The following is a 26,323-nucleotide window of genomic DNA, read 5'->3' as shown; positions in this document are numbered from 1 at the left end:
TTACGCATAGTCTTTAAATGCTTCTTTATGCAGCGATCACTTGAACATTGTTTGGTTACTATTGTACATGTTTTACACAGTTTACATTTCCTGTCATTATTTAAAAATGGCCATGATTGAATACGCAGTGTATCTAATTCAATAGACTAATTGATTCTTTTCTACATTTTTTTGCATTTTCATTACAATTGACCGTAAAAAAGAATAACACCATAAAAGTGCGTTTTTTAAAAAGACTTTTTAGAGAGATATGTGATATTATATATTTTCAACAGATACATAAACATCCTTGTTTTAAAGATTAATAAACTAATTTTAGAGATTGATCATGTTTTTGTGATGCATGAGCTATGTATAAAGTGGCATGAAATAGAAGTACTTAACTATGGTTGTTGAACTTCAGTCCAACAATATAAAATGTGATGTTTCAGTGCGATGGTTGGAGGGTTTCAGGACACAAGACGGCAGAAAAGAAAGAGTTAAAGGAGTTGTAATCAGCTGACACTCACTGTCAAAGGATTCTTTGAACGGCTTTTCAAAGGAAACACTGTCAGCGAACGGTTCATCCATCTGTTCCCTTTAAACCACATCTTATTTCCGCTGAACCCCCCCACTGCTGCAGGAGACATTCCTCACAGGACGGGTGAATGGCGGCCCTGTTGCAGGTCAGCCTTGGCGGCAGCAACAGGCGATTTACAGGGTCCCTGCTGTGCAGCGCTGTGACCTGGCCTCAGAGCAGTGCTCCCAGGTGACAAATAAAACACTAGCCCTCACAGGAGCGTGACTTCAGTCTTCACAATGCTAATTCAATACAATGCATCTAATTGTTGCCTATTTTAAAAAGGCTAGCAAGTTGCTCTGCCAGCCATTCACAGGATTACTGCTAATTGGGAAATAAATGTGTGGTAAGAGTCTGGGATGAGGTAGTTAATGTCGAAACCTCTTAATGGACACTTAGTGCTTATTAGCTTCATTCTCACAAAGCATTGTTTGATCAGAAAAGCTCACTTATTTACTCTTTATGGTGGTTGTTTAAATGTGGTAGATTTTCTAAAAATGCACTTTTTGTTTTAGTTAGGCGCCACCAAAATTCACACATTACTTTAATTATCCTGCTAACATCATGTCATGTCCACATATGCCGTATCTTTGTTATGTTCAGCAGCTTTATAAAATATCCAAAGACCAAACTGGAATAGAAGCTTATCATCATTATGGACTCGAAGGCTGTTTGTCTGAGCTTGTATACCAAAATTATCTTTGACTGATGGTGACCACTTTTAACAATAATACATGTGAAGAATTTGAGGATAAAGCTGTTTAAAATGTGTTGTCCTGTAAAACCTTGTTCGGTCTTGATCCATTTGGTTTTCTCGAGATTATCTTTTATCAAGTGTAATTTTGTCTGATGCATTTGCTTCAGCACCAACAACACACTCTGTATCATGCGTATATCACAAGCTAGCCAGTTGTAAATTGTATCAGCAGTGATCCTGTGGTAACATACCAGCTGAAATCCATTAAGTGTATTTAAAATTGTGCTCCATTATCTGATCCCTTATCTGAAGATTTTCTCCACAACAAATCATTCTGTGTCATGGTCTGTGTAGTTGTCAGTGACGGAAATGCTGTATTTTTTTTTCTGTCTAGCTGAGAAATGAACCTCAGACCTCAGAAGGCTTAACTTTGTATAATTGAAGGTATCACAGATTGTTTCCTTCATCTAGAATAAGCTCAAGATGTTGATCAGTGAAGTAAAAATCAGGATATCTAGGTTTCACAGCAACAACAAGTTGTCAAAGAGGATGAAGCAAAGTTTACAAGTATCCTGAAGCTGAACTTTATGAGACGCCATGGTCAGTCTCAGAGTTGAAGAAAAAAATCAAAGAAAGTTCACAGAGCTGAGCAGTCTTGCCCTCTTACCTTTTCGGTAATATTTGTGCCTTCCTCTGAATCTAAATGGTCAATTGTTTGCTCACTTCAAACAGGCAATGGCATTAAATCTGGCTGCCTTACTGGGAGAACAACCACAACAAGTCTTAAGATGACACATTCACTGGCCTGTGCACTGTCATTTATCGCGCTTCTATTTATCTACCTCTATTCAAGACAGTCAGATGTAATGCCATTGCCTGTTTGAAGTGAGCAAACAATTGACCTGATACATGATGGTTTTAAACGTAGTTCAATATAGGACATGGAAAACTGTCATGGAAAAAAGCTGAAACTTTGTGGGATTAGAACAGTAACAGAATTGACCTTTGACCAAATAAATCATCTCTGCTGTAGCTGATAAGCAGGATTACTATTTACTTGTATGCATTCATCATCAGAAAGTTGAGCCATGTTGTTGCAGTCGTGGTTGCAAAGTGTGTTTGAAAAGACTTTTTTGCTGCCAAAATGACAAATGACCTCTGTTACAAATGAGCCATTGCATCAGTGGCTCAAATAATTCTGGACTCCAAAAACACTGATTAGATTGTGGTGATAATCCGTGTCAAGGCGATATCTGATACAGAGACAAATCAGCTTCTGCAAGTAATTAAAGTTTTGTAATCTTAATTTTATAAGATCTTCACACCACGCTCTGAATTCTGTCGTTTGCTCCCTTATTCACAACAGGAGATCATTCATATGTAACTTTCACTGACCTTTCACTTTCTTAATAAGCGATGTCTCAGTTTAGCTCCAAAGGTCACTGGTGGTTTTAGCATAATTTTGCAAATTGACTACAAGTCACAAGTAATTTACATTCTGCTGACCATTTTCCACAGCAAACCGGAGCTAAGATTTGAGTGCATTCATGTTGTTTTTCAAAATCAACTCGAAGACGCCTGAAACCTAATCTACCAAGTAAGCATTTAGTTTGCCCTCAGTACTGTCTGTGTTATGTTATTGTTCCATGGCAATGCAATTGTAAGCATGGGCGGATTTTGTGAGCCAGTGCGGTGCATTCATGTGCTGTTGGATCTCTAAGTCGACTACTATACAACTGACTTTGAAGTGAAATTAGCTTCCAATCACATATTATCCCTTAGCACTGCCTCCAACTTTTCTTATTGTTTGTCTAAATATATTTAAACAAACAGAGGGCTTATTGTGATTGAAAGAATCTGGACTACATTACTACACAATGACATAAAAAGAACATAAGATAAACCTTACCAATGTTGTGAGCTGTCAGGCTTTTTCTGAGTTGAGTTTCATTTTGAGCTGAAACAAGTAGAAATCAATGATTGCCTGGAGGGTCAGAATTTGAATACAGTAAATCGACTCAGAGACCAATTCTCCCACCAGAGCAATCTCAGTCAAGACAACAATTTTATGATGTTGGGACTGTTCAATTTTTATTTCCTAACAACCTCCACAGCAGATAACATCAGTCCAACATGATGCAGACTCGAAAGGTTAATTTTTCCAGTCCTAATCACTTTATGTCTACACATATTTAATCATGTTTTCGATATTTCATGCTTGTGTTTCGAGTGAATGTTGTTGTGCCTACTTACCTACAACCAATTCAAATGTAAAGACTAGGCTATGTTGAGGCGCCAAAACTAATTGTTGGATTGGGTAGAAAACAACAAAAAAAAAACCCCATCAACATTTAACTTTTAGTTTTTTGTGTCATACAGCAAGTGCACACGAGTTAGAGTTTCTGATTTCTTAGGTAAACACCTAAATGAGGCCATGCCCTCCAAACTTCATGTAAAAAGAGGACAGACCCCAAACTATCCCCCAGTTCCTCCTATGCTGAGAGTCTTTTACAATCACAAAACACAATCAGTCCCTCGTTCAAACAGAAAATGACTTGTCATGTTTATGGATAGTCTCTAATCCATCAGGGACTATTCGAGGATGGACGTCTGTGTTCCATAATTGCTACATGACATGACATGACCTACCACACTTAACAACTACCATTACTATGGGACAAAGTCAGCCCACAAAATGCTTATTATATATCAACTCTTAAAACCTGAATTTCAGACTGACTGTAGGGTCATTATGCAGCCATGATTTCTATTAAAGTGAAGATTTCAAAATGGAATCAAGGAAATTTGAGAATAAACATGCACACTGTTATCAGGAATAATAAAAAATACTTTTCTCTGTGACTCTACCAGATGACACTGGTTGTAAAACACTGCAGAGCAGGCAGTCTGCTGGATCAAATGGGCAGGTTTCTCAGCATGCTATCAGCACTGTTAACTCCAGCTGTAAACCAAACCTCCCAGGAGGTCAGAGGTCAAAATGTTTGGGCTTCAGAGAGACGCCATCGACTCAGCATAGTCAGGATTTAATATGAAGTCTGACACAAAGTTACTGCCTGTGAATTGGTGACCTTAACATCCAACTGTGTATTCTGTCCAGATGTAGATCATACAGGTAAAGTAGGCTAATAAAAGGGGAAATGTGTTTAGTTTTTAGTTGTATTTTAAGCTAATGCCTTAAATTACTATTAAATGGTTTTATGGCCATGCTAGTGGCATGCCTTTATGAATGCAGTTCAGTCAGAAAGATTAAGCAGGGCATGCATTTTGGTACAGACATTTATGATCTTTAAAGACACAAGACAACTGACTTTCATGATCCACTGACCTTTACCTTTAAAATAAGTTAATTTTTGGCACTGGGAAATGTTTTGATTATACTAGATGAAATGTCATTACTTGTGTACATGTTTTCATAACTATCTCTTAGCTGCATCAAAATTGGTACATGTGGATTTCAACCAGATCTGTATTTTGTGTGCTTACAAGAAGAAATGAAGACAGCAGACATACTAAATATTTAACCTGGTAAATATTAACATTGCGGCCATGCTAGCATGCTGATTTTAGCATTCATCCAACAGGACTGCTCAAGCAGCAACTAGCAAGAACTTTTTCCTTGCTAGAACACAGTGCTGGTACTTTCTCTCCTTTCTACTTTCACAGGTTAACATTGACATGAGGCTACATTTTGTCTTCAGCATGACAGACAGGCAGGAACTTTATGTAACAGAATATTCTAAATTCATTTTACATTCATAAACTGAGTGACATGAAATTTATAATAATGACAATGGTGAAATGGACCTGTATTGCGCTTTTCTATTTCTATTTCTATTTCTATTCTTCCAACTTGACCATCATTACTATTTCATTCAGACGCTGCTGGAGAAGCACATGAGGATCAATTTGGGGTTCAGTATCTTGCCGACGGAAACTTTGACATACAGCATGACTGTTGAAGCAGGGGACCAAACCTCTGACCTTCTATTTGAGAGAAAGGATTAGGTAAATCTGTGTTTCAATAGCAAATAAATTACACTTTTCTGTGGTCAAATGGTGGTTCAATGTTTTACCTTTACATGAAATGCTATCAGCTAAGTTTGCTTGAAATCTAGGTGAAAGGGAAATACCAAAAAGTTCCAGGATTCTATTCACAACTTTTGCCAATTAAACACTGAAAAAATAGTTCCCAGCAGGTTGGGTTGAGCCATATCATGCAGTGGGAATTAAGCATTAGGCGAGTTTTCCTCCTCTCCACAGCTGAAATCTGTCATTGTAATTGTGTAAGAAATTTATTTTTGCGTTAAGTATGGGAGGATTATTTTTTATCAACTTACTTTACAGTGTCTTAAATAACATTTGACATTTTTTGTAAAGTCTTATATTGCTCTGTTAGGCTTCTTCAACAAATAACGACAGCTACTTATATTTTACTAGAAAATATTCCTTATAGAAAAATAATCAGGGACATATGATTCACTTAAAGCATGCATTTAAAATTGTAATACAGTGAAATGTATATCTCTTATGATAACATGACAAACAAAGGATAATTTTGCCCCCCTGATGATACATTTGCTCCAGTGAGTAAGAAGCCAGTCAGAAGAGTGACACTGTATGAATGAACATCAGTAATGTGGAAATGTGTCTCCTCTGTGAGGTGTGTGTTAGGATTAACCCTGTTCAAACAGACGGGAGCGAGTGTGTCATACTGATCTATGAAGCTGCACTGCAAGCTGTGCTGTGTTGCTCTCAGGCAAAGTGAGATGGAAAGCAATATTTGTTTGCAAGAGCACAGGAAATCTTAGAGAGTAACTCTGATTTAAAAGAGGTCAATTGGTTTTTGGTGTTATTATATGGGGTATAAACTTTCACAAAATAATTTCTGGTTACTACAAGGTTCATTGTAGCTTCACAGGGATAATAGACAGAAACAACAGTGTAAATACCAACCAAGCATCATAAACAACATGCCTGAGTTGTTTTATATATCCGAAGAAGGCAATTTAGGCAGTGATAACAACAGATAACAAGCTTGTAATTCATTTTCATAAAGCTAAAGGCTCCATTTACTCAAACAAGCTTCAACAGAGAAACAGTCTGCAGAGAGGACCATGTTAGCATGTTTTTTTTTTTTTTACATTATTGCCCGAGATACTGACATGATAAAGCAGATAGTGAGTACCTTTCACTGCGGTCAGACGAATGCACTTCTCTGTGCGCCGTCTAATTGAGGGTTACTTCAAATGAATTATTTCTTGAAAGAAAAATTCAATAACACCAAGATAAGAGACCTAGATCACCCTTGCCTGCTTCCCCTTCTTGCTCTTCATTTGGCATGCTTTTTGGCAGACACCTCGATGCATTGCACTCCAGGGTGGTTCATATGATAAAGAGAGGGAGAGAAAAGGACATACTTGAAGTTAGAAAAAGAGGAGGGAGTTAAGGGTGGAGGGAAAAGAGGCTGCATTATCAGGAGCTCGGCGCAGCAGCCTTTACCTGAGACATGCACCTGCTGTTTCAGAGCGTTCTCACTCTAGGACAAACCCCCCACCACATCTGGATACACTCTGAACATGGAGGCTAATTATTAGAGTGTAAAAGTGTTGGTATCTGGTATCACAGAGATTTGAAAGCACAGCACTATACTGTGGCACAAATCTATTTTTCACAAATTTGTATGGCAAACAAACCAAGCAGGAAGGACCAAATAGTAAAATATATTCAAGCAGTGAATCAGTCAAGCTGTCAAATTTAAGAAGGGAATTAGCCTAATTTAGCTAGCAGACCAACACATCTGAAGCCGACAATACTAACTTTCTCTTTTCACCAGATTATTAATTTTCATCCCCTTTTTGTTGCACACAAAAGTAATAAATAAACCGCACAGGGTACATGTTAGCTTAGTTGAGCATAAAGAATTGAACATGGCTGAAAAGTAGCCTTGTAAGGCCAATCAATGTATTTACCAGTGTATCTGAAGCTCAGTATTTAGATTATATCTTGTTGGTCTACATTTTTCGACATCAGTGTTTTGATTTTTTTAAGGGACATGTAAATTGTTGAGCTGTAGAGCTACTTGTATGGAGGTTTTTGCAGGTAAGGATAGAGCAGGTGGAGCTTCTTCCCTCTATTCTACTTTTCTGCTAAGCTGACACAGCATTTCGCACCAATACTGCATATTACCCACACGTAAAGTATGTAAGAGTGATATTCTAATGTAACTCTCAGTGAGAAAGAGATTGCATTTATTTCCAATGTTTCCTCCATTTAATTTATCTCATAAGATCATTTTAGTTAAAAGCTGGCAAATCGTCTCTCCATATATCTAAGTTTGAAATAATATTTCTGTAGGGACTGATTTTCCTCTTGTCCCTCTTGTGTGACAGGCACAAGATGAGAGGTATTGTAGGGAGCACTAATGCAAACCAGATGTTAAACTTGTGTCCTCAAAATGAATGGGCCTATTGGGAAACCAAGGCGAGTCTCGGGGGACATTCCTCTGGAGGCTAAGCTGATTGGTTCATATTGAAACAACATGGCCAAGATAAACTGGGATTTCAAGAAAGGGGGTCTCTGGACGCTGGAGTCTAAAATAAATCGTTAGGGCTAAAGGAGGAGCTTAGCTCATCCTCTAAGGAAAACAGTGAGTTTTGCAAGTGACTGACACACATGATGACTGTGGCGCCAGGCAACCTCGGTCTACGGCCCAGTGTGGGCTGCATGGGAAGTGGAGAGCATCGGGGGCTGTGCTTCTTTTGTGCTGATGTCACAAAGCTGCAGGGTATTACTTTTTCCAAATTGTTGTATTTATTTTCCCCTCACGACTCAACTGTTTTTGGCAGGAAGATACTAGAGCTGAAATGTTCCTGTAAAAAGACAAAGATTACTGCTATGATCACAAATTTAAATGCAGCTCATTTGTTTAATCCCGCATAGAGGCATCAAAGGTATCATGTGTGACTTGAGCTCTGCAAGCACAGCAGCATCTTGATCTGTTTACTTGTTAACATGATTCACTTTTATTTGGTTCATGGTGCTGGGATAACATATTGCATAAATATCAGTTTAGATCAGTGTTGTCCCTTTTGCTAGCTCAGTATTATTAAACACATTTCTAGCTCACAGTTGTATTTGTTAATATTGAACAATTTATATGTCATATACACAAGTGTGCAGAGTATATGCAGGGAAATGTTCAACATCTCAATAAACTGTGCACAGAGACAGTAAAATCACATGGGGAAAATATATGTTGTCATCCAAAGATAATTATAATGATAATTTTAAAATTACAAGTTGATTTCATTTTCATGGATCAATATTGATATAGACTCTAATAAAATCACAGCAGGGGGGAGGTTTTTCACCCTAAATCAGTTCTGTGGCCACATAGTTTGGTTTTTGCTTTCACAACAAGGCTTCAAAAGGGGAAGTTAAGTTGTTTGGACCTTAGTGTCTGCAGCCAAGAAGCCTTAGGTGAAAAAAACAGAAGTCTCAAGGTCACAGGAGTGGTATTTTAATTACCATCACCCAGTCATGGAGGTAATTGCTGGTGCCATGTCCTTCAAATAAGTCAAGCTTTACAAAGAAAGATCTAAAAAGAAAAGCACGCTTCCACACAATAGCTGGAAGAAGCAGGAGTGCGGCGGTGCTTTCCTATGTCAGTGGGCTGGTCGGCCTGTTGTGTAAGCACTTCCATCCTGTGAAAGCCCCTGGTAGACCTCCACCTGCTAGCTCGCTGCTATAGCTTGTCTGCTGCAACTTCTCAGAGAGCAGCAAGCCAGCCTCTCCCCCTCATTTCACTGGCGCCAGCGCTCAATGGGCCCTGCACTTTGATTATTTGTGTTAACAGTTAATTTAGCACCACAGACACATGTGCCAAAGCTGGCTTCACTTCCTCATGCATCACCAACAAATGTGACTTTTATGAGTTCCTTTTCACAGGACCGACCCCCCCCCCCTTCCACACACACACACATACACACCCCAGCCTGCTAAGTTCTCACTCTCCTTACCCTCTGTGGACTTCCCACACACATACACACTCACCCCTGCAGACACCATCTCCTCACCTCTTCTCCCCCCTTCTCATTTTCCAAACCTCCCGCCTCCACTCGCTTATTTCGTGGGGTTAAGCCTTAATCTCTTCCACATCTTTTTGACTGGGAGAGTTATTTCTGGCTCCTCTGTCCCCCATGTTTGCATTATCAGGAATACATTTTATGTCAATTTATTCGTTTGGTTAAACACCGCAAGAGAGTTGCTCTTTTGGGGATTTGAACTGCAGTTGAAAAGAATGCTTATCCCCCTTAAGAGGGTCCTCTTAACATTTTCAGGCAACTTTTCCCCATTTGGATTCCAGCTTACAAAAATAACTACAGAGGGGAAATTAAGGAAATAACAGTTTCGTAACAGCCGGCTCACTTAAAAAGAAGTTATAGACCTCAAGGAATCCATACCATTAATGCATTTTATGATAAATGATCGAGTTGAGTGTTTCAGATATTAAGTAAAATCAGAGAGCATGACCTCCCCTTTTTCAGTATTATGTGACACAAGGATATAATCTGCTTTTATGAAAACCTCTAGCCTCAATACCAAGCGGAGCCACAGTCTAGTGGGTAGTGGGAAAGGGAACTCAGACGACTTTGTCAATGCCTAGTTAGCTTCGACATTGATACTTGCAGACTGGGAAAGAACAGTGCTGAGGGAGCATAAACTAGCCGCACAGCAATGAGCTCATGCCAGGACTATGCAAGCAGAAGGCCACAGGAGCCATGGAAATATTTGGACATCTATTTTGCTCCCCCACTTGTCTGAAGAGCAATACACTGCATCATCTTTTGTGGTCCAGAGACATGTTTTCAAGTGGCCAGAGGCAGAACCGTAAAAAGATGGTCTTGCAATTTTTTTTTTTAATTGTGTGACTGCATTTCAGCCACTCAGCAGGAGAAAACTGTGACCGCATCCCAACGCCACATGATTCTTTTTCATTAATGCTCAATCTGTGTCGTGTAGTCTATCACTATTCAAGCATTGATTCATGCACAGTCGTCCATGGACATTGGGGTGGCCCGTTTTTCAGTCAGACAGAAATTGCCACGGCTGATCTCCTGTAGCTGTTTTATATATACTTATGGAAACATGAGAAAATGTTATGTAATTGCTTTTGATTTAACATGAGCACCCAGGGTCCAGGTCGCCACAGTCAAGCAGCTTCCAGAGCTCACAGAGGTGTCATTAAATATATCATGTGATTTATATTTCATCTCTGAAGAGGTTCAAGTCTTTCCTTAACATGACAACAGATGACGAATAAGACTTTCCCATCGTTGACGACCTTGAGTGAATTAACACCTGTCCCATAAATAGGCAGGGCCATTTCATAGACTGAGTAAATAAAAAACATGACTATAAGATAGCCATAACCAGCTTTAAGGAGATTTTTTACTCATGCAGCTCTAGGGATAGCATTGGTCTACCCGTTTGTTTCATATCAACATTTTCCAAACTACATGATGGATTAAGGATGACAGTTCTGGGTTTGAGTGAAATTAATAAAATAAATAAAAAAAGTTTGTATAATTTACTCAAAAAAATCTAGGCTATATGTCTTCATATCCAACTAATGATGGAGGGTTCACTTTGGGGTTACATTTGAAAATTGTGCTTCACTTTGGTTCATCACAAAACCCCTGATAAGCAAGAGTCTCAACAGCCTCTGCTGTATTTTGTGGTTTAGGGTTTTCTCAAAAAAAATCTTAGCATTCCAGTACACGCTACTGAAATGGTGACCGTAAACATCATTCATGCTAATGAAAAGCGTTTTAGCATCGTCATTACATTAAGGGATGAGGTTTCTTAATCTTTTAAATAAATCCATATTTTATTGATTTTAACTTCAAACAGAAGAGCAAACTATATAGTAAGTTAACTTAAGTGAACTTAGGAGTAAAATAACTAAATGAAAAGCTTATTTTTTCAATTTTCACGAAATAAGGCTATGCAGTTACCCAAACTAGCAGTGCTTGCTTGATTAGCTTATTAGCCTAGTATCAAGACAATATTTGCAAATCTTATACAGAAAAAAATCCAGCAATGACAAAATTTACAAACATTCTAAAGACAAAATGCTGATTTCAGATCCTCCTTTTGTGCTATATTATGGCCAACACACAACAAAACAAAACAAGGTTTTGATTTTGGAACAAGTTATGGAATTTAAAGAAGCCAAAGATATCTTCTTGTTTTAGTTTAACCAAAGCCAATAAAATAGAAGTATCACCTCTTAAATAAATGTTGGGGGAAAAAAAAGCCTTTAAGAAGCCAAGCAATTTGTCATCTTCTTCCTCATTCCCTCCATACAGAAAGGTGAGAGGATGACAAAGTCTATCCTCCGGGGAAGAGGGGGGAGAAATCACAGGGGACTGCTCTCAGAGACACTTTGCTGTCCTGGCTTCTGCACACAGCTCCGGGATTCCCTCCTCTTCCTTCCCAGTATTGTCTCACATCCTGCAGGGCCCGATTCTTCTCTCCTCCGCTGCAATCGTTGCCACAATAGCAGCAGCGGGCAGTGGGCACAGAGGGGTGACCAGAGGGACACCAGCAGTCAGCCTGACAGGATGTGACACACTTCTATCAACAATTAATGACTACAAAAGGAGCCAGGCTGACTCGACATGACAGCTTAGTGTGGCACTTCAGGCCTTAATGGCTCGCTGAATGGTGTCTTCACACCCGACTTGAACACTCAGAAACAAAAATGTACAATGATGGTAACACTGTGAGGACTAGAATCTTTGACTCAACAGAAGGTCATCATCTTGAAAATGTACACTGTGATAGGATGAGAATGTGAGGGAAACAACTGATGCCCTGTGGTGGAAATTGCAAAAGCTATTCTTGGACCGTACAATTTGGGGGTTGTACTTTTACTGTGGGAAGAGATGCACATTAACTACTCAATAAAGTAATTAACGGTAAAGAGCTGGCAGCAGAGACGCCACAAATATATCATGAAGTTGTCTTGATCTGGATAAAAGATGTCAACCAGTCGAGGGATGATAGAGGCTATAATGATGGATAATAATGACTGGATAATTCTATTGAGTTGGATTCATTAAAAATTCTCTTAATTTAGAATTACATAAACTATTATAATGCAACCAAAATAATCAGATACTATCTTAAACATTTTTGTCTTAAAGCTACTTAAATAATAATCAAGGACGCATTTATATTGAATACATTTTATCAGATATATTAAGTTAAATGACTGCAGAATCATTTGACTCCTCCTATATATGTGCTCCTGAATTCCCAGTTGCCAGACATACTGACAGTTACAAAATTAGAAGTAAAAATAAAGGAGGAAATGTGCCATATTTCAAGTTAAAACAATATATTTTATTAGCTACCTTCAAGAAGACCCTTAATAACAATACATTAACATTAAGAGCACTAGTAAGGATGTTATTGTTTTCGAGGTTCAGCATTCCTTATTATGACATCATAAATTAATTATTAACATAACTATTAAGTATTACTAGCTTTGAGCAGCGATCGAGCAAATAGCAGCTCTGTAGTATAGCTTAGTGGCTGGTTTGTTGCTTACATTAGCTACTGCATATCTGTTTACACTGATGCCCTCCTGAAAAATACTGCCCCGGTCATCATTCGGAGCAGCTAGGTTGTTTACATGTCACTCAGAAAGGGGGAATATGTCTGTGAGAGGGGCCTCAGGTGGGCAAGACATGGCATAAAAGAATGCTTTGTGAAAGTGGCGAATGATGACGTGATGATATTTTTTTCTTTGAGATCAATGCTACATGTAGTCCTACATATTCAAAACATCCACAAAAGAGGGGAGAGGACCTCACTGGCGAGCACAATGAAGCGGGGTTTTTTTATGTACAGAAATTGCACATTATACGGTCTATGGTTGTGCACCAACTTCATGGGGAAAATGCATAAGGGACTGGCGGGAACAATTCTGGATGAAGTGCATCCCACCCAGAACATTTTAGAAGAAGTAGGAGTTTAGTGCAGCTGCTGGGTTATCCAATATGAGGTTCTGTCCTGCATGACATCTGTTCCATTAACATACATTAATATGAGCTTTGAGCCTACACCTAGACCAAAGTGATAGTCTAGTAGGAGGCTAGCTGCTAACATATGACAAGTTGTACTTGATTTAATACGATCCAATGCAACAAACAAATGCTCAACGACTCAAACGATCATTTGCTAGCAGAGTGTCTGTTTGTCAAATGTCAGTGTATTTCTACACTTCTTCAGTTTAAGGGATATTACTTAGTCTTAGTACTTAGTCTTAGTTTAAGAATCAGTAACAAGAAAACAACAATTTTATAAGAGCAGCTCGTTGTATTAGAGTATTTAGTACTGTATACTTTTGGTTGACTGCTTTTTTAGCTTTTTATTCTTCACACAAAACACACAAGATGTTTCAATGACAGCTTGATATTACCCAACTACGACAGAAATGGCTGTACACGTTAATATGTTAGTAGGGATAATCTTATATCACATCATCCCATTAACAGAGGACATTCTTCTGTTTGTAAGTGCAATGTGATGCAAAGATTTCTGTACGTCCGCCTAAGTAGAAGTGGATTTTTTTATTTTTATTATTATTACATTTAGTATGGAGTGAAGGGCAATTTCTGCAACATGTGTTGTCAGGGCCAAGGTATTGATGGTAAATAGCAGAAAGTGACAGAATCATCAGTATTATTTCTTGTGCAATTTCAGTTTCTTGAATCGTCCTAACAGTCAGAAAAACAAAATACTAGTATTAATCTTGTCTTTATCCACTGACTTCTCTGGCTTTAGCAAGTGATCAAAAGGGCTGAAATTCTGCTTCCTCTGGCGTTTGTTGACTATGAACAGCAGCTTTCTCAATATTAATAATAATAATACCGATGGCAGCACAGAAAAAGAGGGATTAGTGCTCATACTGCTGAATGAGAAGTCACCGCTTGGCTGGTATACATGTGGGATTTGACTTGACTTTTCTTTAAACACAGCAAATGGGAAGCCAAAAATCTTTTTCATTTAAGAGCAATTAAGTGGATCTCAGAATCACTGGCTCCAGCCTGCTGCAAAGGCTTCTTTTTTTTCTCCTCCTGGTTTTATTACCCATTTCCTCTCCCTTGCGCCAGCAGAAGGAATGCTCACTTTTCTCTCACAAAGCCACATTTCCAACGCCAGAATCACTCAGGACCACCATGATTAAGTGCAAGCCAGTGCTTCCCTAAACATGTGAGACATTATAGACCCCCCTACTCCTTCTCCAAACACTGGAGAAGTGTTGTGTTCCAACATTTATGTGGAGTAATTAAAAACATCCACCAGTAATTTAATAGTTCTCACCAAGTAGAGACATGAAGTCTACACAGTTTTTTTTCTCTCTGTATAAATAACCTGGAATGCAGTAAGTACACACACACGATTTGCTCCTTTAAAAAAAAAAATCCTCCTGCTTTTTTTGCAACATTTTGCAAAAAGCCCTGTTCTGTGTCACTTTGACCCAAGACGAGGTTGTGCTCTTACAAGTAATATGCTGACTTTTTTATTTTAAATCCTGTTCCAGATAGCGTGATCCATACATCATATGCCGACAGCAGATTCAAATCAAAGTTTTCCTATAACTTGAGGCTGTCTCTCTGCGAGTCTTACAGTCTAACATGGGCGAGGGTTACGCTCTAACATGACCTCAGGCGCTGGCTGCAGCAGCGTATCCTAATGTGGATGGTTCTGTGAAAAGCATGACAATAGCCCAGAGAGCCGGCAGAGTGCAGCCATGTGGTTTCAATCGGGCTCTTTTCTCACAGCGACACACAAGGCCATTCATTTATCTCACTGTAAATACAGCAGTTTAACACTCAACAGACACACTGGCTTCCAAGCCTCCAAAAAACACTATGTGGATAATTAGCTTTAGAAATTACTGATATTGAAGCAGATTTTCTTTTTTGATGGATAGATAGAGAAGGAGCAAGAAATGCTGCTTCTTATCTACAATGCTTGTTTCACAGAGAAAGGAAGATAATATTAAAGACCCTGAAGGGTGGTGAACCGCAGGGGGAAAACACTGAAAGCTGCATCTACTAATCAATCCCATATTAAATTGAAATCATCAGCAACTCTTAACATCACAGTTCTACATCAAATATAGCATCTTTCAGTTCTCTTACTGTTGCTGTTTTTTCTACACATGGCAACAAACTCCACTGATCTGCTGCACTGTTACCACTCTCATCACGGTGTCAAAAAGTAGAAGCAGCGTTAATCAACACGCAAATACAATTCATACTGTGCTTGCCAAGTGTTATCAATGACATTATTCCTGCTACAAGAGGATAATTATTGACTTACATTCACAAGACAGCCAGAAACAAGTAAGAATGCTCCATGCAGCTGTTTAGCTAACCATACACCAAATGAGCCTTGTAAAGTAATAATATTGTTTCTGTTTCGATTACAACTCGATGCACAATAACTAAGTGGCGCTAAAGAACCTCTTAACACAGTTTAAAAAATAAACTGCTCACGCAAAAAAAAACAAAAAAACAACTCAGACACTGATGTGTTAGGTTTGCTCTCATTACCCACAACACAGAGGGCTATGAGGGATACAGCTTTTAAATTGCAACAGCAGTCTAAATATTGTAAACAACACAGCTCCTGAGAAGCTCAAAGCCAATACTGGTGTTTTGTTTTCACAAGGTCCTGTGATGCAAGGATTAGTGGTTATTTTACCTTTACACATAAAAAATATAAATAAAATGAAACCAACACAAATAATTTCCGAAGAATTTTAAATTATTTGACGTCCTCCTGGTTATTATTGTTCAGTTGCTTGTATGTGTTTTTTTTAATTTTTTTTATTCTTGGCTTAGGTTAAATGATTAAGAAAATGATGGGTTCTTCTTGTGTTGGTGTAAGTAGTTATCTCATCGACATCAGCAACTCCAACATCAAGTGCAGCAATCGAAAGACTCCAAATGTGCTTTTCCATGACATTTTTGTGCGTTTGGCGGGATTTAGTAACCTGCCATCCAAGAAAGTTAAAGCTAAGACAACGTTTGTTTTCAACAGTGAATACAAGCTCTCTCCTCTTTAAAACTTCAAGTGTAAGTTATGACAAGGATAAGAAGAACGGTAACAAATGGCCTTTCTCAGGAAGACAGACACATTCTCCCCTCAGTAGCCGTAAAGAAGACAAAGCTTTTTACAGTATCAACAGACGCAAGACGTGACCCTTTGGCCCTCGGGGGCAAAAGGTGAGAGCTCTGGGAGCGGAGGCCTGGTTCCAGCAGTCTGCCGGCAGCGGAGACGCACGTCCTCCTCACTGCATTCCTTCCCTTCTTAGATCACTGCACGCTTCTCTGTGGCTACAGTCCCCTCCAACCCAAAGCAATATAACCCTTTATTTTTGCCCGGGTGGCACCTTATAAAAGGACCCAAAATAAACTGAGTGGTACAAGTGTAATAAGCTCAGCGAGCCTCCAGTGCGATTTCCGCTGGTGCCTTTGTGCAGGTGCCTGAGTTTGAAATTCAGATTAGTCTGATGGGGCTGGAGGTTAAATAGTCAAGTAAGGATTTCCTACTTCCTTTCAAATGAGACTCTCAGAAAAAGTAGTCATCTTGAGCAGAGGTTCAGAGAAGTCTCCTGTGGAAATACATGTGGTGAATAAAAGGACTAAGCCTGTGTAACCTGGGGCTGTGTCTTTTATATTTGGGGGATGACTGTGCCGCTGAGTGAACTGGCTGCAACACAAGCCACTTCTGATTTCATATTCATGACTTCCGAGAGAAGGAGGGGGTGGGGAGGAGGAAAAATAAACAAAACAACAAGTAAAAAAAAAGAAAAAAAGAAAAAAGAGGAGGGTATGGCTGAGGGAAGCTAGAGCTGCATACTAACTGTCACATCTAGAAAGTCAAATCTCATCTCGCTCAGACTGAGAAAGAGCGAGGTCATCCTCCCCAGCAAACACTGACTCATCTCCAACACCCACATGCACACATCGGAATAAGAAATGTTGCTTGCATTCACAGATATAATAGCTTCATAGTACAAGCACCGACTCTGTTATCTATTACTGTGCACAAACACAACAGCGTGATTAGGACACACAGGGACACCAGCAGAGAGCCTCTGTGACAGTGGCCTACAAAACTTGGCGGGGCCGGGCTGCGTTTCCCTACAGCAAACTGCAAAAACATGTCACTTTTCTGAGGAAGAATGACAGCGTGAACAAATGCAGCCTGAGAGCATCACAGTGGCTCTGCCTTTTCAGACAAGTCATGTCCTCTAAATAGACGCTACATCACAGAGAAACTGCCAAGGACATACTTAAGAGTAGAGCGCCCTCTAGGGGACAGAGATGAGCTAGTTGGGCATGAGGAGCAGTCACATCAATGCACATCAAAGCTCTCCCTATGCAAATGTGGCTTGAAAATAGAAGTAAAAAAAAAAAAAAAAAAATAGCATGGCGACTTTTGATATGCAAATGCTGCAGATTTTAAATTCATACTATGCAATGCATGTTTTCTTTCTGTATATAAGTTACTGTATCACTTGAAGTTATGCAAATGGTTTATCTATATTCATATTAAGTACAGACATAAGATGTCTTTGTGGTTATTTATCTCTAAGTCAGCCGTTTTCAGATTACATATAGTTTGTGTTTTTTTAGGGGGCACTTTTGAATGACCAGTGCGGAGGTCTATCTATGCTGCAGAGTCGGTCTTTCAGGGCAGGTCAAAGCGTGCTCATCCAAGCCAAGAGACAAGACAAGCTGCCGGGAGTCAGTTTGCATTGCTCTCTGCTTCCCAAACAGCCTGAGAGATATATGGCGGTAAAACACGGCCAGGAGGTCACTCAGGTCAAATGTGGAAGCCACTGCAGTTCATCATGTTTAGATGTCACACACAGAAGCCTTGAATGAGTTTGAGGACAGAGATATATCATAAGGTAGAGAGCTGCATTCAAGGACAGGCCTGAAGCTTTAAACATTTATCACCGGATGTTTCACAATATTTGGTCAATTTGAAAAAATGTTGGTTCTTCCGTCTTTTAAAAATTGGTCCACCATCCAATATCAATTACTTGAGAATAATATGAGTCGAGTGCAGGTGAAAAATAGGAACACTGTCAATGCTTCCTTAAAGGTTAACTACTCTAATCACTTGAAGAGTGTTTGTTGGGTTTTTTTTGTGGTTGAATATTGTTTACATTTTCTAATTAAAAAACGCTTCAGCAACCAAATTATTAGCGATAACATTTTAACCAATTGAAACAATTGTACTAAATATGGAAGCTTATACCATCTGCAGCGAGTTCTTTTAAAATGCCCATTTGGTTAATTAAACGTTATAAATAATCTAACAGCTGAAAAGCAACAAAAGGTCACATTCTCAGAGGGAACACTACCCTCGCTTCTCACCGCCACACTGGATATTCACACAAACGCTGTGTGATGTACAGAGACTGTAATTAGTCGAATTTGTCGAGAGATAATTCTGTGATCGTTTGAAAATGGTATAGAAAAATGTTCTTTTAGCTCATAAATGTTACTTTATAAGAGAGCTGCAGAAAGTCATAAGGTGGCATTTTCATGAGCTATAATGAGATGACAACTGCACAAGTCACATATCAAATTTCTGCAGTGGTGTCATCCAGTAGTTTCATTAACCTGGTTTCTATTACAAGGCCCAAAGGGGACAGAGAGATTACTCACAACACAATGCATGACTCGTGCTTTCAGCTACCAACAGAAGTCAACTAACGCCCCCATGTGGGCACATGTGGAAGCTGCAGGTGCAGCTGGAGGAGCACAAAAAAGACCAAAACTTAAAACCTTGGGGTTTTTCGCAGACAGTGATTTTAATTTCAGAAAATCACAAGTTTATACACCTGCCATTTTCACCAGAAGTTAAATGCGAGGGTTTCAGAACAGAACAGGCTTCAACGTCTGTTACATGTCAAAGAGCTGAAGAACAGAAACATGGTATTATTGGTATTGTGTCAAATACAGATATATATATATATATATATAAATCTTCCTTACCTTGTGACACTACTTTTAGACTATAGCCACAGTTCAATAATTAGCAATCTGCATGATATTTCAATGAACCTGCTAAGTTTTGACTAACAACTCAAAAAAAAAAAAGTGGCTTCTCTTTGACTAGGTATTAGAATAGTTACAGAGCATGCCTTCATACACACACACATTGCTGTTTACTTCAGTGATAGCTCATTTGAACATAAAACTACTGGGACTCTGGTACAGCCTCTGTGTGGCGTCATGCTTCCCCCTTCAAGCCCAGTCAAGCTTGAACATGTTGAACACAAAAGTCATTGTCAGAGTAACTTTGTTTTTTTTAAGGTATATAACTGTGGTCTGGTAGTCTTGACTATCGTTTAAGTGCCTAACTGCAGGGATTCTTCCTTTTTCAATGAGATAAGTAATAAAGTCCAATCTTGCTCTTGCAGATGATTCTGTTGAGGTGTGGAGTGAGCTTCTTGATGATTTTACATAATTTTTCTAAGAGAGTAAGGTTTTAAGACAGAGGGGCAAAACAATCCATTATGATTAGGAGCTGTAGCTTTGTCCTTCAGGTGGTTGTGGAAGCTTCATATTTTCTTTGGACAGCATTAGACGCCTTAACTCTTGAAGAACAATTTTAATGCTATAAGAATTCTGCCATTTTGCTAATATTGGTATGCTACGTGAATCCACCTGTGGGAGAAAAAAAAAAAAAAGACCAAATCAATCATGGTGACAGGCCTTCTGACAGTGATTTATTGCATGCATCATGTCAGAGCGTCTCCAAACTGCAGGACAATCTCTGAGTTCTGGAAATGATTTGAGGTAGAGCAACAGCCGTAACCAAAGCTATCAAGATTTTTCGTGACACTCACCATGCCGTTGGAATTATTTATCCCATTCATGCTAATTTTTGTTACAAATTTAACAGTTGGGGCTGACTCGGGGTATTTGGGTCCACATTCCACTTTCAGACTGTATATCCTGTTCTCATAATTGGTCTGGGGAAAGATTGACAGAGAATTAGAAACACAGTAGAAAAACTTTCCCACACACACATCGGTGCTACGTTGTTTGTTTGTTTGTGTGTGTGTGTGTGTGTGTGTGTGCGCGCTTACTCTCGCTGGTCCAATGATCATGCCCGTCCAACGTGTGAGAGTCATGTCTTCATCATCCTCAAGACCCCAGCTGACCGTGCCGTCGCCTTCGCCCTTCTGCCCCTCTTCGAGCTCCTCCAACAAGCGAAAATTGCGTGGGACTGTAACTCCTAAAATAACAACAGGAATTACACAGAGTTATGAAGATACCACTGACCTTCTATTTTTGTCCTCCTGTTCACGAATACAAAAAGCATCAATATTGGTCCAATAACTAGAAAAAAAAACAACAATAAGCAACACTTAAGATCTGGCTGACATAATCCTTCATCAGAACTACAACTCCTAAAGCTTCACCATCCTGAAGGGGCGACAAATGGCTTATGACTGCTCCAAAATCAGTCGACTCCTATTTGAAGCATCATTGCTAAAAAGTAAAAGTGATAAAGATTTAAGACAGCTTCTTATTGTAGCTTTTGATGTTGGTAAGTTTAAAAGGTCGAGCATCTGAAACAGGATCTAAGTCATTGCTCAGTCTCGACATCACATTTTCAAATGAATTCTTTTTTGTATTAGTCGAAGAAATGCCGAAGAAGCAGTTTTTTTTTCTTAAATTGATTTTTCTACCACAGAAAAGGCTATTCAAGTTTTTATTTTGAAAACTATTGTGGGGCCTATTTCCTGCAATTTCAAAACAGAACAGTTCATGGAGAAGTTGACTGGCAGATTAATAAAGACAGTCAATACTGTCGGAGCGAGGAAATAAGTTCTGAGTGTTATTATTTCTAATTGTTAACTTATGTACTTAAAAAGTGCTAAAATGACAGTTTTTACTGAAACATAATGAAAAAACAACTTTTTTTTTTAACATGCTCAAAACTCAAAGAGATGCGTGTTTGAAACTGAATCCTTGTTGAGGTCTTCTTCAACCCGACACTGATGAAGTCCATTAATGTTTGGAAACAGACGTGAGATTTTTCAGCACATGTGCAGATACTGATTCACTGCAAACGGTTCAGACTGTCGTTCAAACATCTTGTGACTGCTCTAACTGCTGACTTGATAACATGTGTTCAGCTCATGGGAGAATGTTAACAGACTGGTTTTATACACACAGTGTGACGGGCACTCAGACAGGTGTCAGTGACACGAGGAGGGCTGAAGGTTGAGGCGACAGCAGCTCGCTTGGTTAAACTACTGCTCCTCTTACATTTGATCCTGAAGACACATTTAACACAGAGGAAGTGAAAAGTCCTTTTCAGAAAGAAGACAACGTGGAGAACATCGAAACATGTTTGTCATGGCGTCGCACCTCCCCAAATCTCACACAACAACCACCAATCAAAACCTTTGAAAATCAAAACACAACATCTGGACTGCAATGGCACAAAGGATAAGTTGTCTATTAACTGGTCTATGGGCTCAACCATTAAAAAAAGGGAATTAGAATTAAAGATTTCAGTCAATGTTCAAACATGATGAGGCGCAAATATTCTCAATAATTTCAAGCTAGCCATAGTTTCAGATGCCAAGTAAAAATAAAATATGCTGCATCAGCAACTAACATGGATTAGTGTTTTAATCAAGCAATTATTTTGTACCAATCCATTCAACAGTTATACGCCTACAAAGGTTAGAAAACAGCGAAACATTTCCTAGAGCCACGAATAACAACAAAATCTTCATTTTGGTCTTAACAGCAGCCCAAAAACAACATTCATCAGCATAACCATCGATTGAAGCTCGGAAAAACTACTCAAGCATCAGATGACAATCAAATAATAGCAGAAGGCTTTGGAGGGGGGGGATAGCTGAATTTAAAAATTGAGATTCTTGTCTTCTGAGAATTTTAATAGATCCAAAATTGTTTTTTTGTTTTGTTTTGGCGAATTAGTCGCTGCCTGCTTAGTGCTAAGGTTAGCTTTTTAACTCAGCAGAATATCAAATGGAGTAGCGAGAAATTCAGCGAGACTGGAGTTGATCCTGAAGTATGTACATATTCAAAAATAGACTTTGAATCCATGGACCCAGAATTGTTTTGAATCGAAAAATAAATTCTGTATCAAATCATGACTCCAAGGATCGAAATCAAACCGTGAGCCACCCAAAGATCCCCAGCCCTAGTATTCTTTGAAATGTTTTATTGTTAGTGACAAAAATGCAGGGCTATTTCCCCAGTAAATAATAAATTATCTACTTCAGTTATCGCATAACAATGATAATACACAACAGCCAGTCAGAAGTATCAGCTGGCTACATCAGGGGGATTCAAGGGCAACACCTGTTAGGCTGTTGTTTTCACTTTGAGTTATACATGGCAGGAGATCTCTAACTTTTTTAGACCATGGACCCCTTTCAGGTGAGACATGTTTCCAAGGGCTCAGTCATTTTTATTATTATTTTTTTTATATACTTTCTTAATCCCTGAGGGGAAAATTGTTGTTTGCACTCTGTTATTGTAGAGACATGCTTCTCACACACAAAGGCCTGAATCACACACATGCACAAGCAGGACCTGTGGACATGCATTCATGGAGAGATGTCAGAGTGCAGCAGCTGCCCCCACTGGAAGCGCCCCCTGAGCGGGTGGCTTGGTGCCTTGCTCAAGGGCACCTTGGCAGTGCTCGGAAAGTCATCTGGCACCTCTCCAGACCAACTTCCATATGTTTGGCCCACATTGGCACTTGTACTGGCTCTGGTTCCCAACCCAAGTCCTGACGGACTGAGCTACTGCCGCCCGAAAAGATTATATATATATATATATATATATATATATATATATATATACGATCACGATCATATCGAGAGTTGATCTATTGGCACAAAACTAAAGTGGACGGGAGCATTGGACAAAATAGCTGGTGCAAGAGGTCCCAGTTTATAGATGTGCTTTTTTTTAATGATACAGCACACTTTTACATTTTGTTTGTAAAATATTCCTCGACCCTCAAGCTATGGCTAAAAAGACCACCTTGTCGCTCCATCTGAAGCTAATTTGATTATGAAGTTAATATACCCCCCCATATTTATCTTCACTGAAACACCACCCCCCAGGTAGTGTACATTTAAATGAATACAAAAGGAGAAAACAGATGTATTCACGAGGGCATCGAGATATATACACTCAACAAAAATATAAACGCAACACTTTTGTTTTTGCTCCCATTTGTCATGAGATGGACTCAAAGATCTAAAATTCATTCCAGATACACAATATTACCATTTCTCTCAAACATTGTTCATAAATCTGTCTAAATGTGTGATAGTGAGCACTTTTGCTTTGCTGAGACAATCCATCCCACCTCACAGGTGTGCCACATCAAGATGCTCATCAGACACCATGATTAGTGCATAGGTGTACCTTAGACTGTCCACAATAAAAGGCCACCCTGAAATGTGCAGTTTTTGCTTTATTGAGGGTCTGGGGACTCAGAACCAGTCAGTATCTGGTGTGACCACCATTTGCCTCATGCAGTGCAACACATCTTCTTCGCATAGAGTTTATCAGATTGTCAATTGTGGCCTGTGGAATGTTGGTCCACTCCTCTTCAATGGCTGTGCGAAGTTGCTGGATATTAGTGGGAACTGGTACGCGCTGTCGTATACGCCGGTCAAGCACATCCCAAACATGCTCAATGGGTGACATGTCCGGTGAGTATGCTGGCCATGCAAGAACTGGGACATTTTCAGCTTCCAAGAATTGTGTACAGATCCTTGCAACATGGGGCCGTGCATTATCTTGCTGAAACATGAGGTGATGTTCATGGATGTATGGCACAACAATGGGCCTCAGGATCTCATCACGGTATCTCTGTGCATTCAAAATGCCATCAATAAAATGCACCTGTGTTCTTCGTCCATAACAGATGCCTGCCCATACCATAACCCCACCACCACCATGGGCCACTCGATCCACAACATTGACATCAGCAAAGCGCTCACCCACACGACGCCACACACGCTGTCTGCCATCTGCCCTGAACAATGTAAACCGAGATTCATCCGTGAAGAGAACACCTCTCCAACGTGCCAGACGCCATCGAATGTGAGCATTTGCCCACTCAAGTCTGTTACGGCGACGATCTGGAGTCAGGTTAAGACCCCGATGAGGACGACGAGCATGCAGTTGAGCTTCCCTGAGACGGTTTCTGACAGTTTGTGCAGAAATTCTTTGGTTATGCAAACCAATTGTTTCAGCAGCTGTCTGAGTAGCTGGTCTCAGACGATCTTGGAGGTGAACCTGCTGGATGTGGAGGTCCTGGGCTGGTGTGGTTACACGTGGTCTGCGGTTGTGAGGCCGGTTGGATGTACTGCCATATTCTCTGAAACGCCTTTGGAGACGGCTTATGGTGGAGAAATGAACATTCAATGCCCGAGCAACAGATCTGGTTGACATTCCTGCTGTCAGCATGCCAATTGCACGCTCCCTCAATGCTTGCGCCATCTGTGGCATTTTGCTGTGAGACAAAACTGCACATTTCAGAGTGGCCTTTTATTGTGGACAGTCTAAGGTACACCTGTGCACTAATCATGGTGTCTGATGAGCATCTTGATGTGGCACACCTGTGAGGTGGGATGGATTGTCTCAGCAAAGCAAAAGTGCTCACTATCACACATTTAGACAGATTTATGAACAATGTTTGAGAGAAATGGTAATATTGTGTATCTGGAATGAATTTTAGATCTTTGAGTCCATCTCATGACAAATGGGAGCAAAAACAAAAGTGTTGCGTTTATATTTTTGTTGAGTATATATATATATATATATATATATATATATATATATATTTATATATATATATATATATATATATATATATATATATATATATATATTAAGCAGCAGCAGCCTGGAAATCATTTTATTAGTTTGGGATCCAGCTGCGTGCTGAGCACTGAAGAAGTCACTGGTCCCGACTATTTACTGAAACACAGCACTGCCCACTACCACATGTTATATCAGTCCTGCACATTTTTACTTTGGCCCCACCCTACAGGATGAGCAGATAACTTCTATTTGGAGCCAAAGGGGTGCGACCTCATTTAAAAATCAGACAATGATGTCGGCGTGCAGGCTGGAATGGTAAACAACAAAGGGTCCATTACATTTAAACTACATCGATACAGTGTTTCAGTGCTACACGATCAAAAACCAGACACGATATTTTATTAACTAATTATTGAGGATTAAAAGTGTGTATCGAGGCCAATTCAACTGGTTTATCCCTGTAAAGTGAGGGAGCCGCTGGACAGGACGAGCTGCTGGAATATTCTAGTTAGTTAGCCGAGGTAGCTAGCTGTCTGCAGTTGTTTACAATCCCGCATTAAGAGGAAAGTCATAGACGACAGAGCTGTGTACTTGCAGCATAATTCGTATAAACTATTTCGGGAACGTCAAGTAAAAACTGAAACTTTTTTAATTTTTTTGCGAGAGCTATTTCAGCCAACTCACGGGGCTAGCTGAGGCTAGGTTAGCTCCATGACACAGAGGGCTCTCCCATGAAGACCACTGTTCAGTCGAGGAGAGAGACAGAATAGAACAACATTACAGATCCATCCAGGAGCTTTTTTATGGTACACAATTAAAGTGAGTAAGTTGCCACGTTTGCGTATGAATAAAAGAGTCACAGCCTCGTCCACACTTTTTCTGTACATGTTGTAGTTTTAAAGCCCACCAACCTGAGACCGCCATCTTCTTCAGCCGAGTCCAGAAGCACACACAGCCGTGACGTCATCACTGTGGTTAAAAACCCCTGCAAGCTGCTCACTTCACGACCCAGCTCTTTACGACCTGCTTACTACACAACTTTATCTACACTAAAGCTCCCATTATTTTTAATCATCTCAGGGTGACGTGCAAAGTTTGAGG

The 26,323-nt window shown here is 39.6% G+C and overlaps 1 protein-coding gene across 2 annotated transcripts; it reads right to left on the bottom strand.

Annotated features, from left to right (window-relative positions):
• Positions 1-19,166: 19,166 nt before the first annotated feature.
• On the bottom strand, positions 19,167-26,238 carry ube2v2 (ubiquitin-conjugating enzyme E2 variant 2). 2 transcript variants are annotated; one of them, XM_079347752.1, is made up of 4 exons: positions 26,134-26,238; positions 20,476-20,624; positions 20,233-20,358; positions 19,167-20,050 (listed from the first exon to the last, which is right to left on the bottom strand). In XM_079347752.1, exons 1-4 carry the CDS (start codon positions 26,144-26,146, stop codon positions 19,904-19,906), a joined length of 435 nt encoding a protein of 144 aa, XP_079203878.1. In that variant the 5' UTR covers positions 26,147-26,238; the 3' UTR covers positions 19,167-19,903. The 2 variants fall into 2 exon arrangements, with proteins under 2 accessions (XP_079203878.1, XP_079203879.1); XM_079347753.1 differs by lacking the exon at positions 26,134-26,238 and adding an exon at positions 25,907-25,973.
• Between the last annotated feature and the right edge of the window lie 85 nt (positions 26,239-26,323).

The sequence above is a fragment of the Symphodus melops genome (genome assembly GCF_947650265.1).
Source record: "Symphodus melops genome assembly, chromosome: 7".
NCBI classification, from domain to species: domain Eukaryota; kingdom Metazoa; phylum Chordata; class Actinopteri; order Labriformes; family Labridae; genus Symphodus; species Symphodus melops.
Note: the sequence above shows the minus strand (reverse complement) of the source record. Positions and strands in the feature narration are given on the sequence as shown.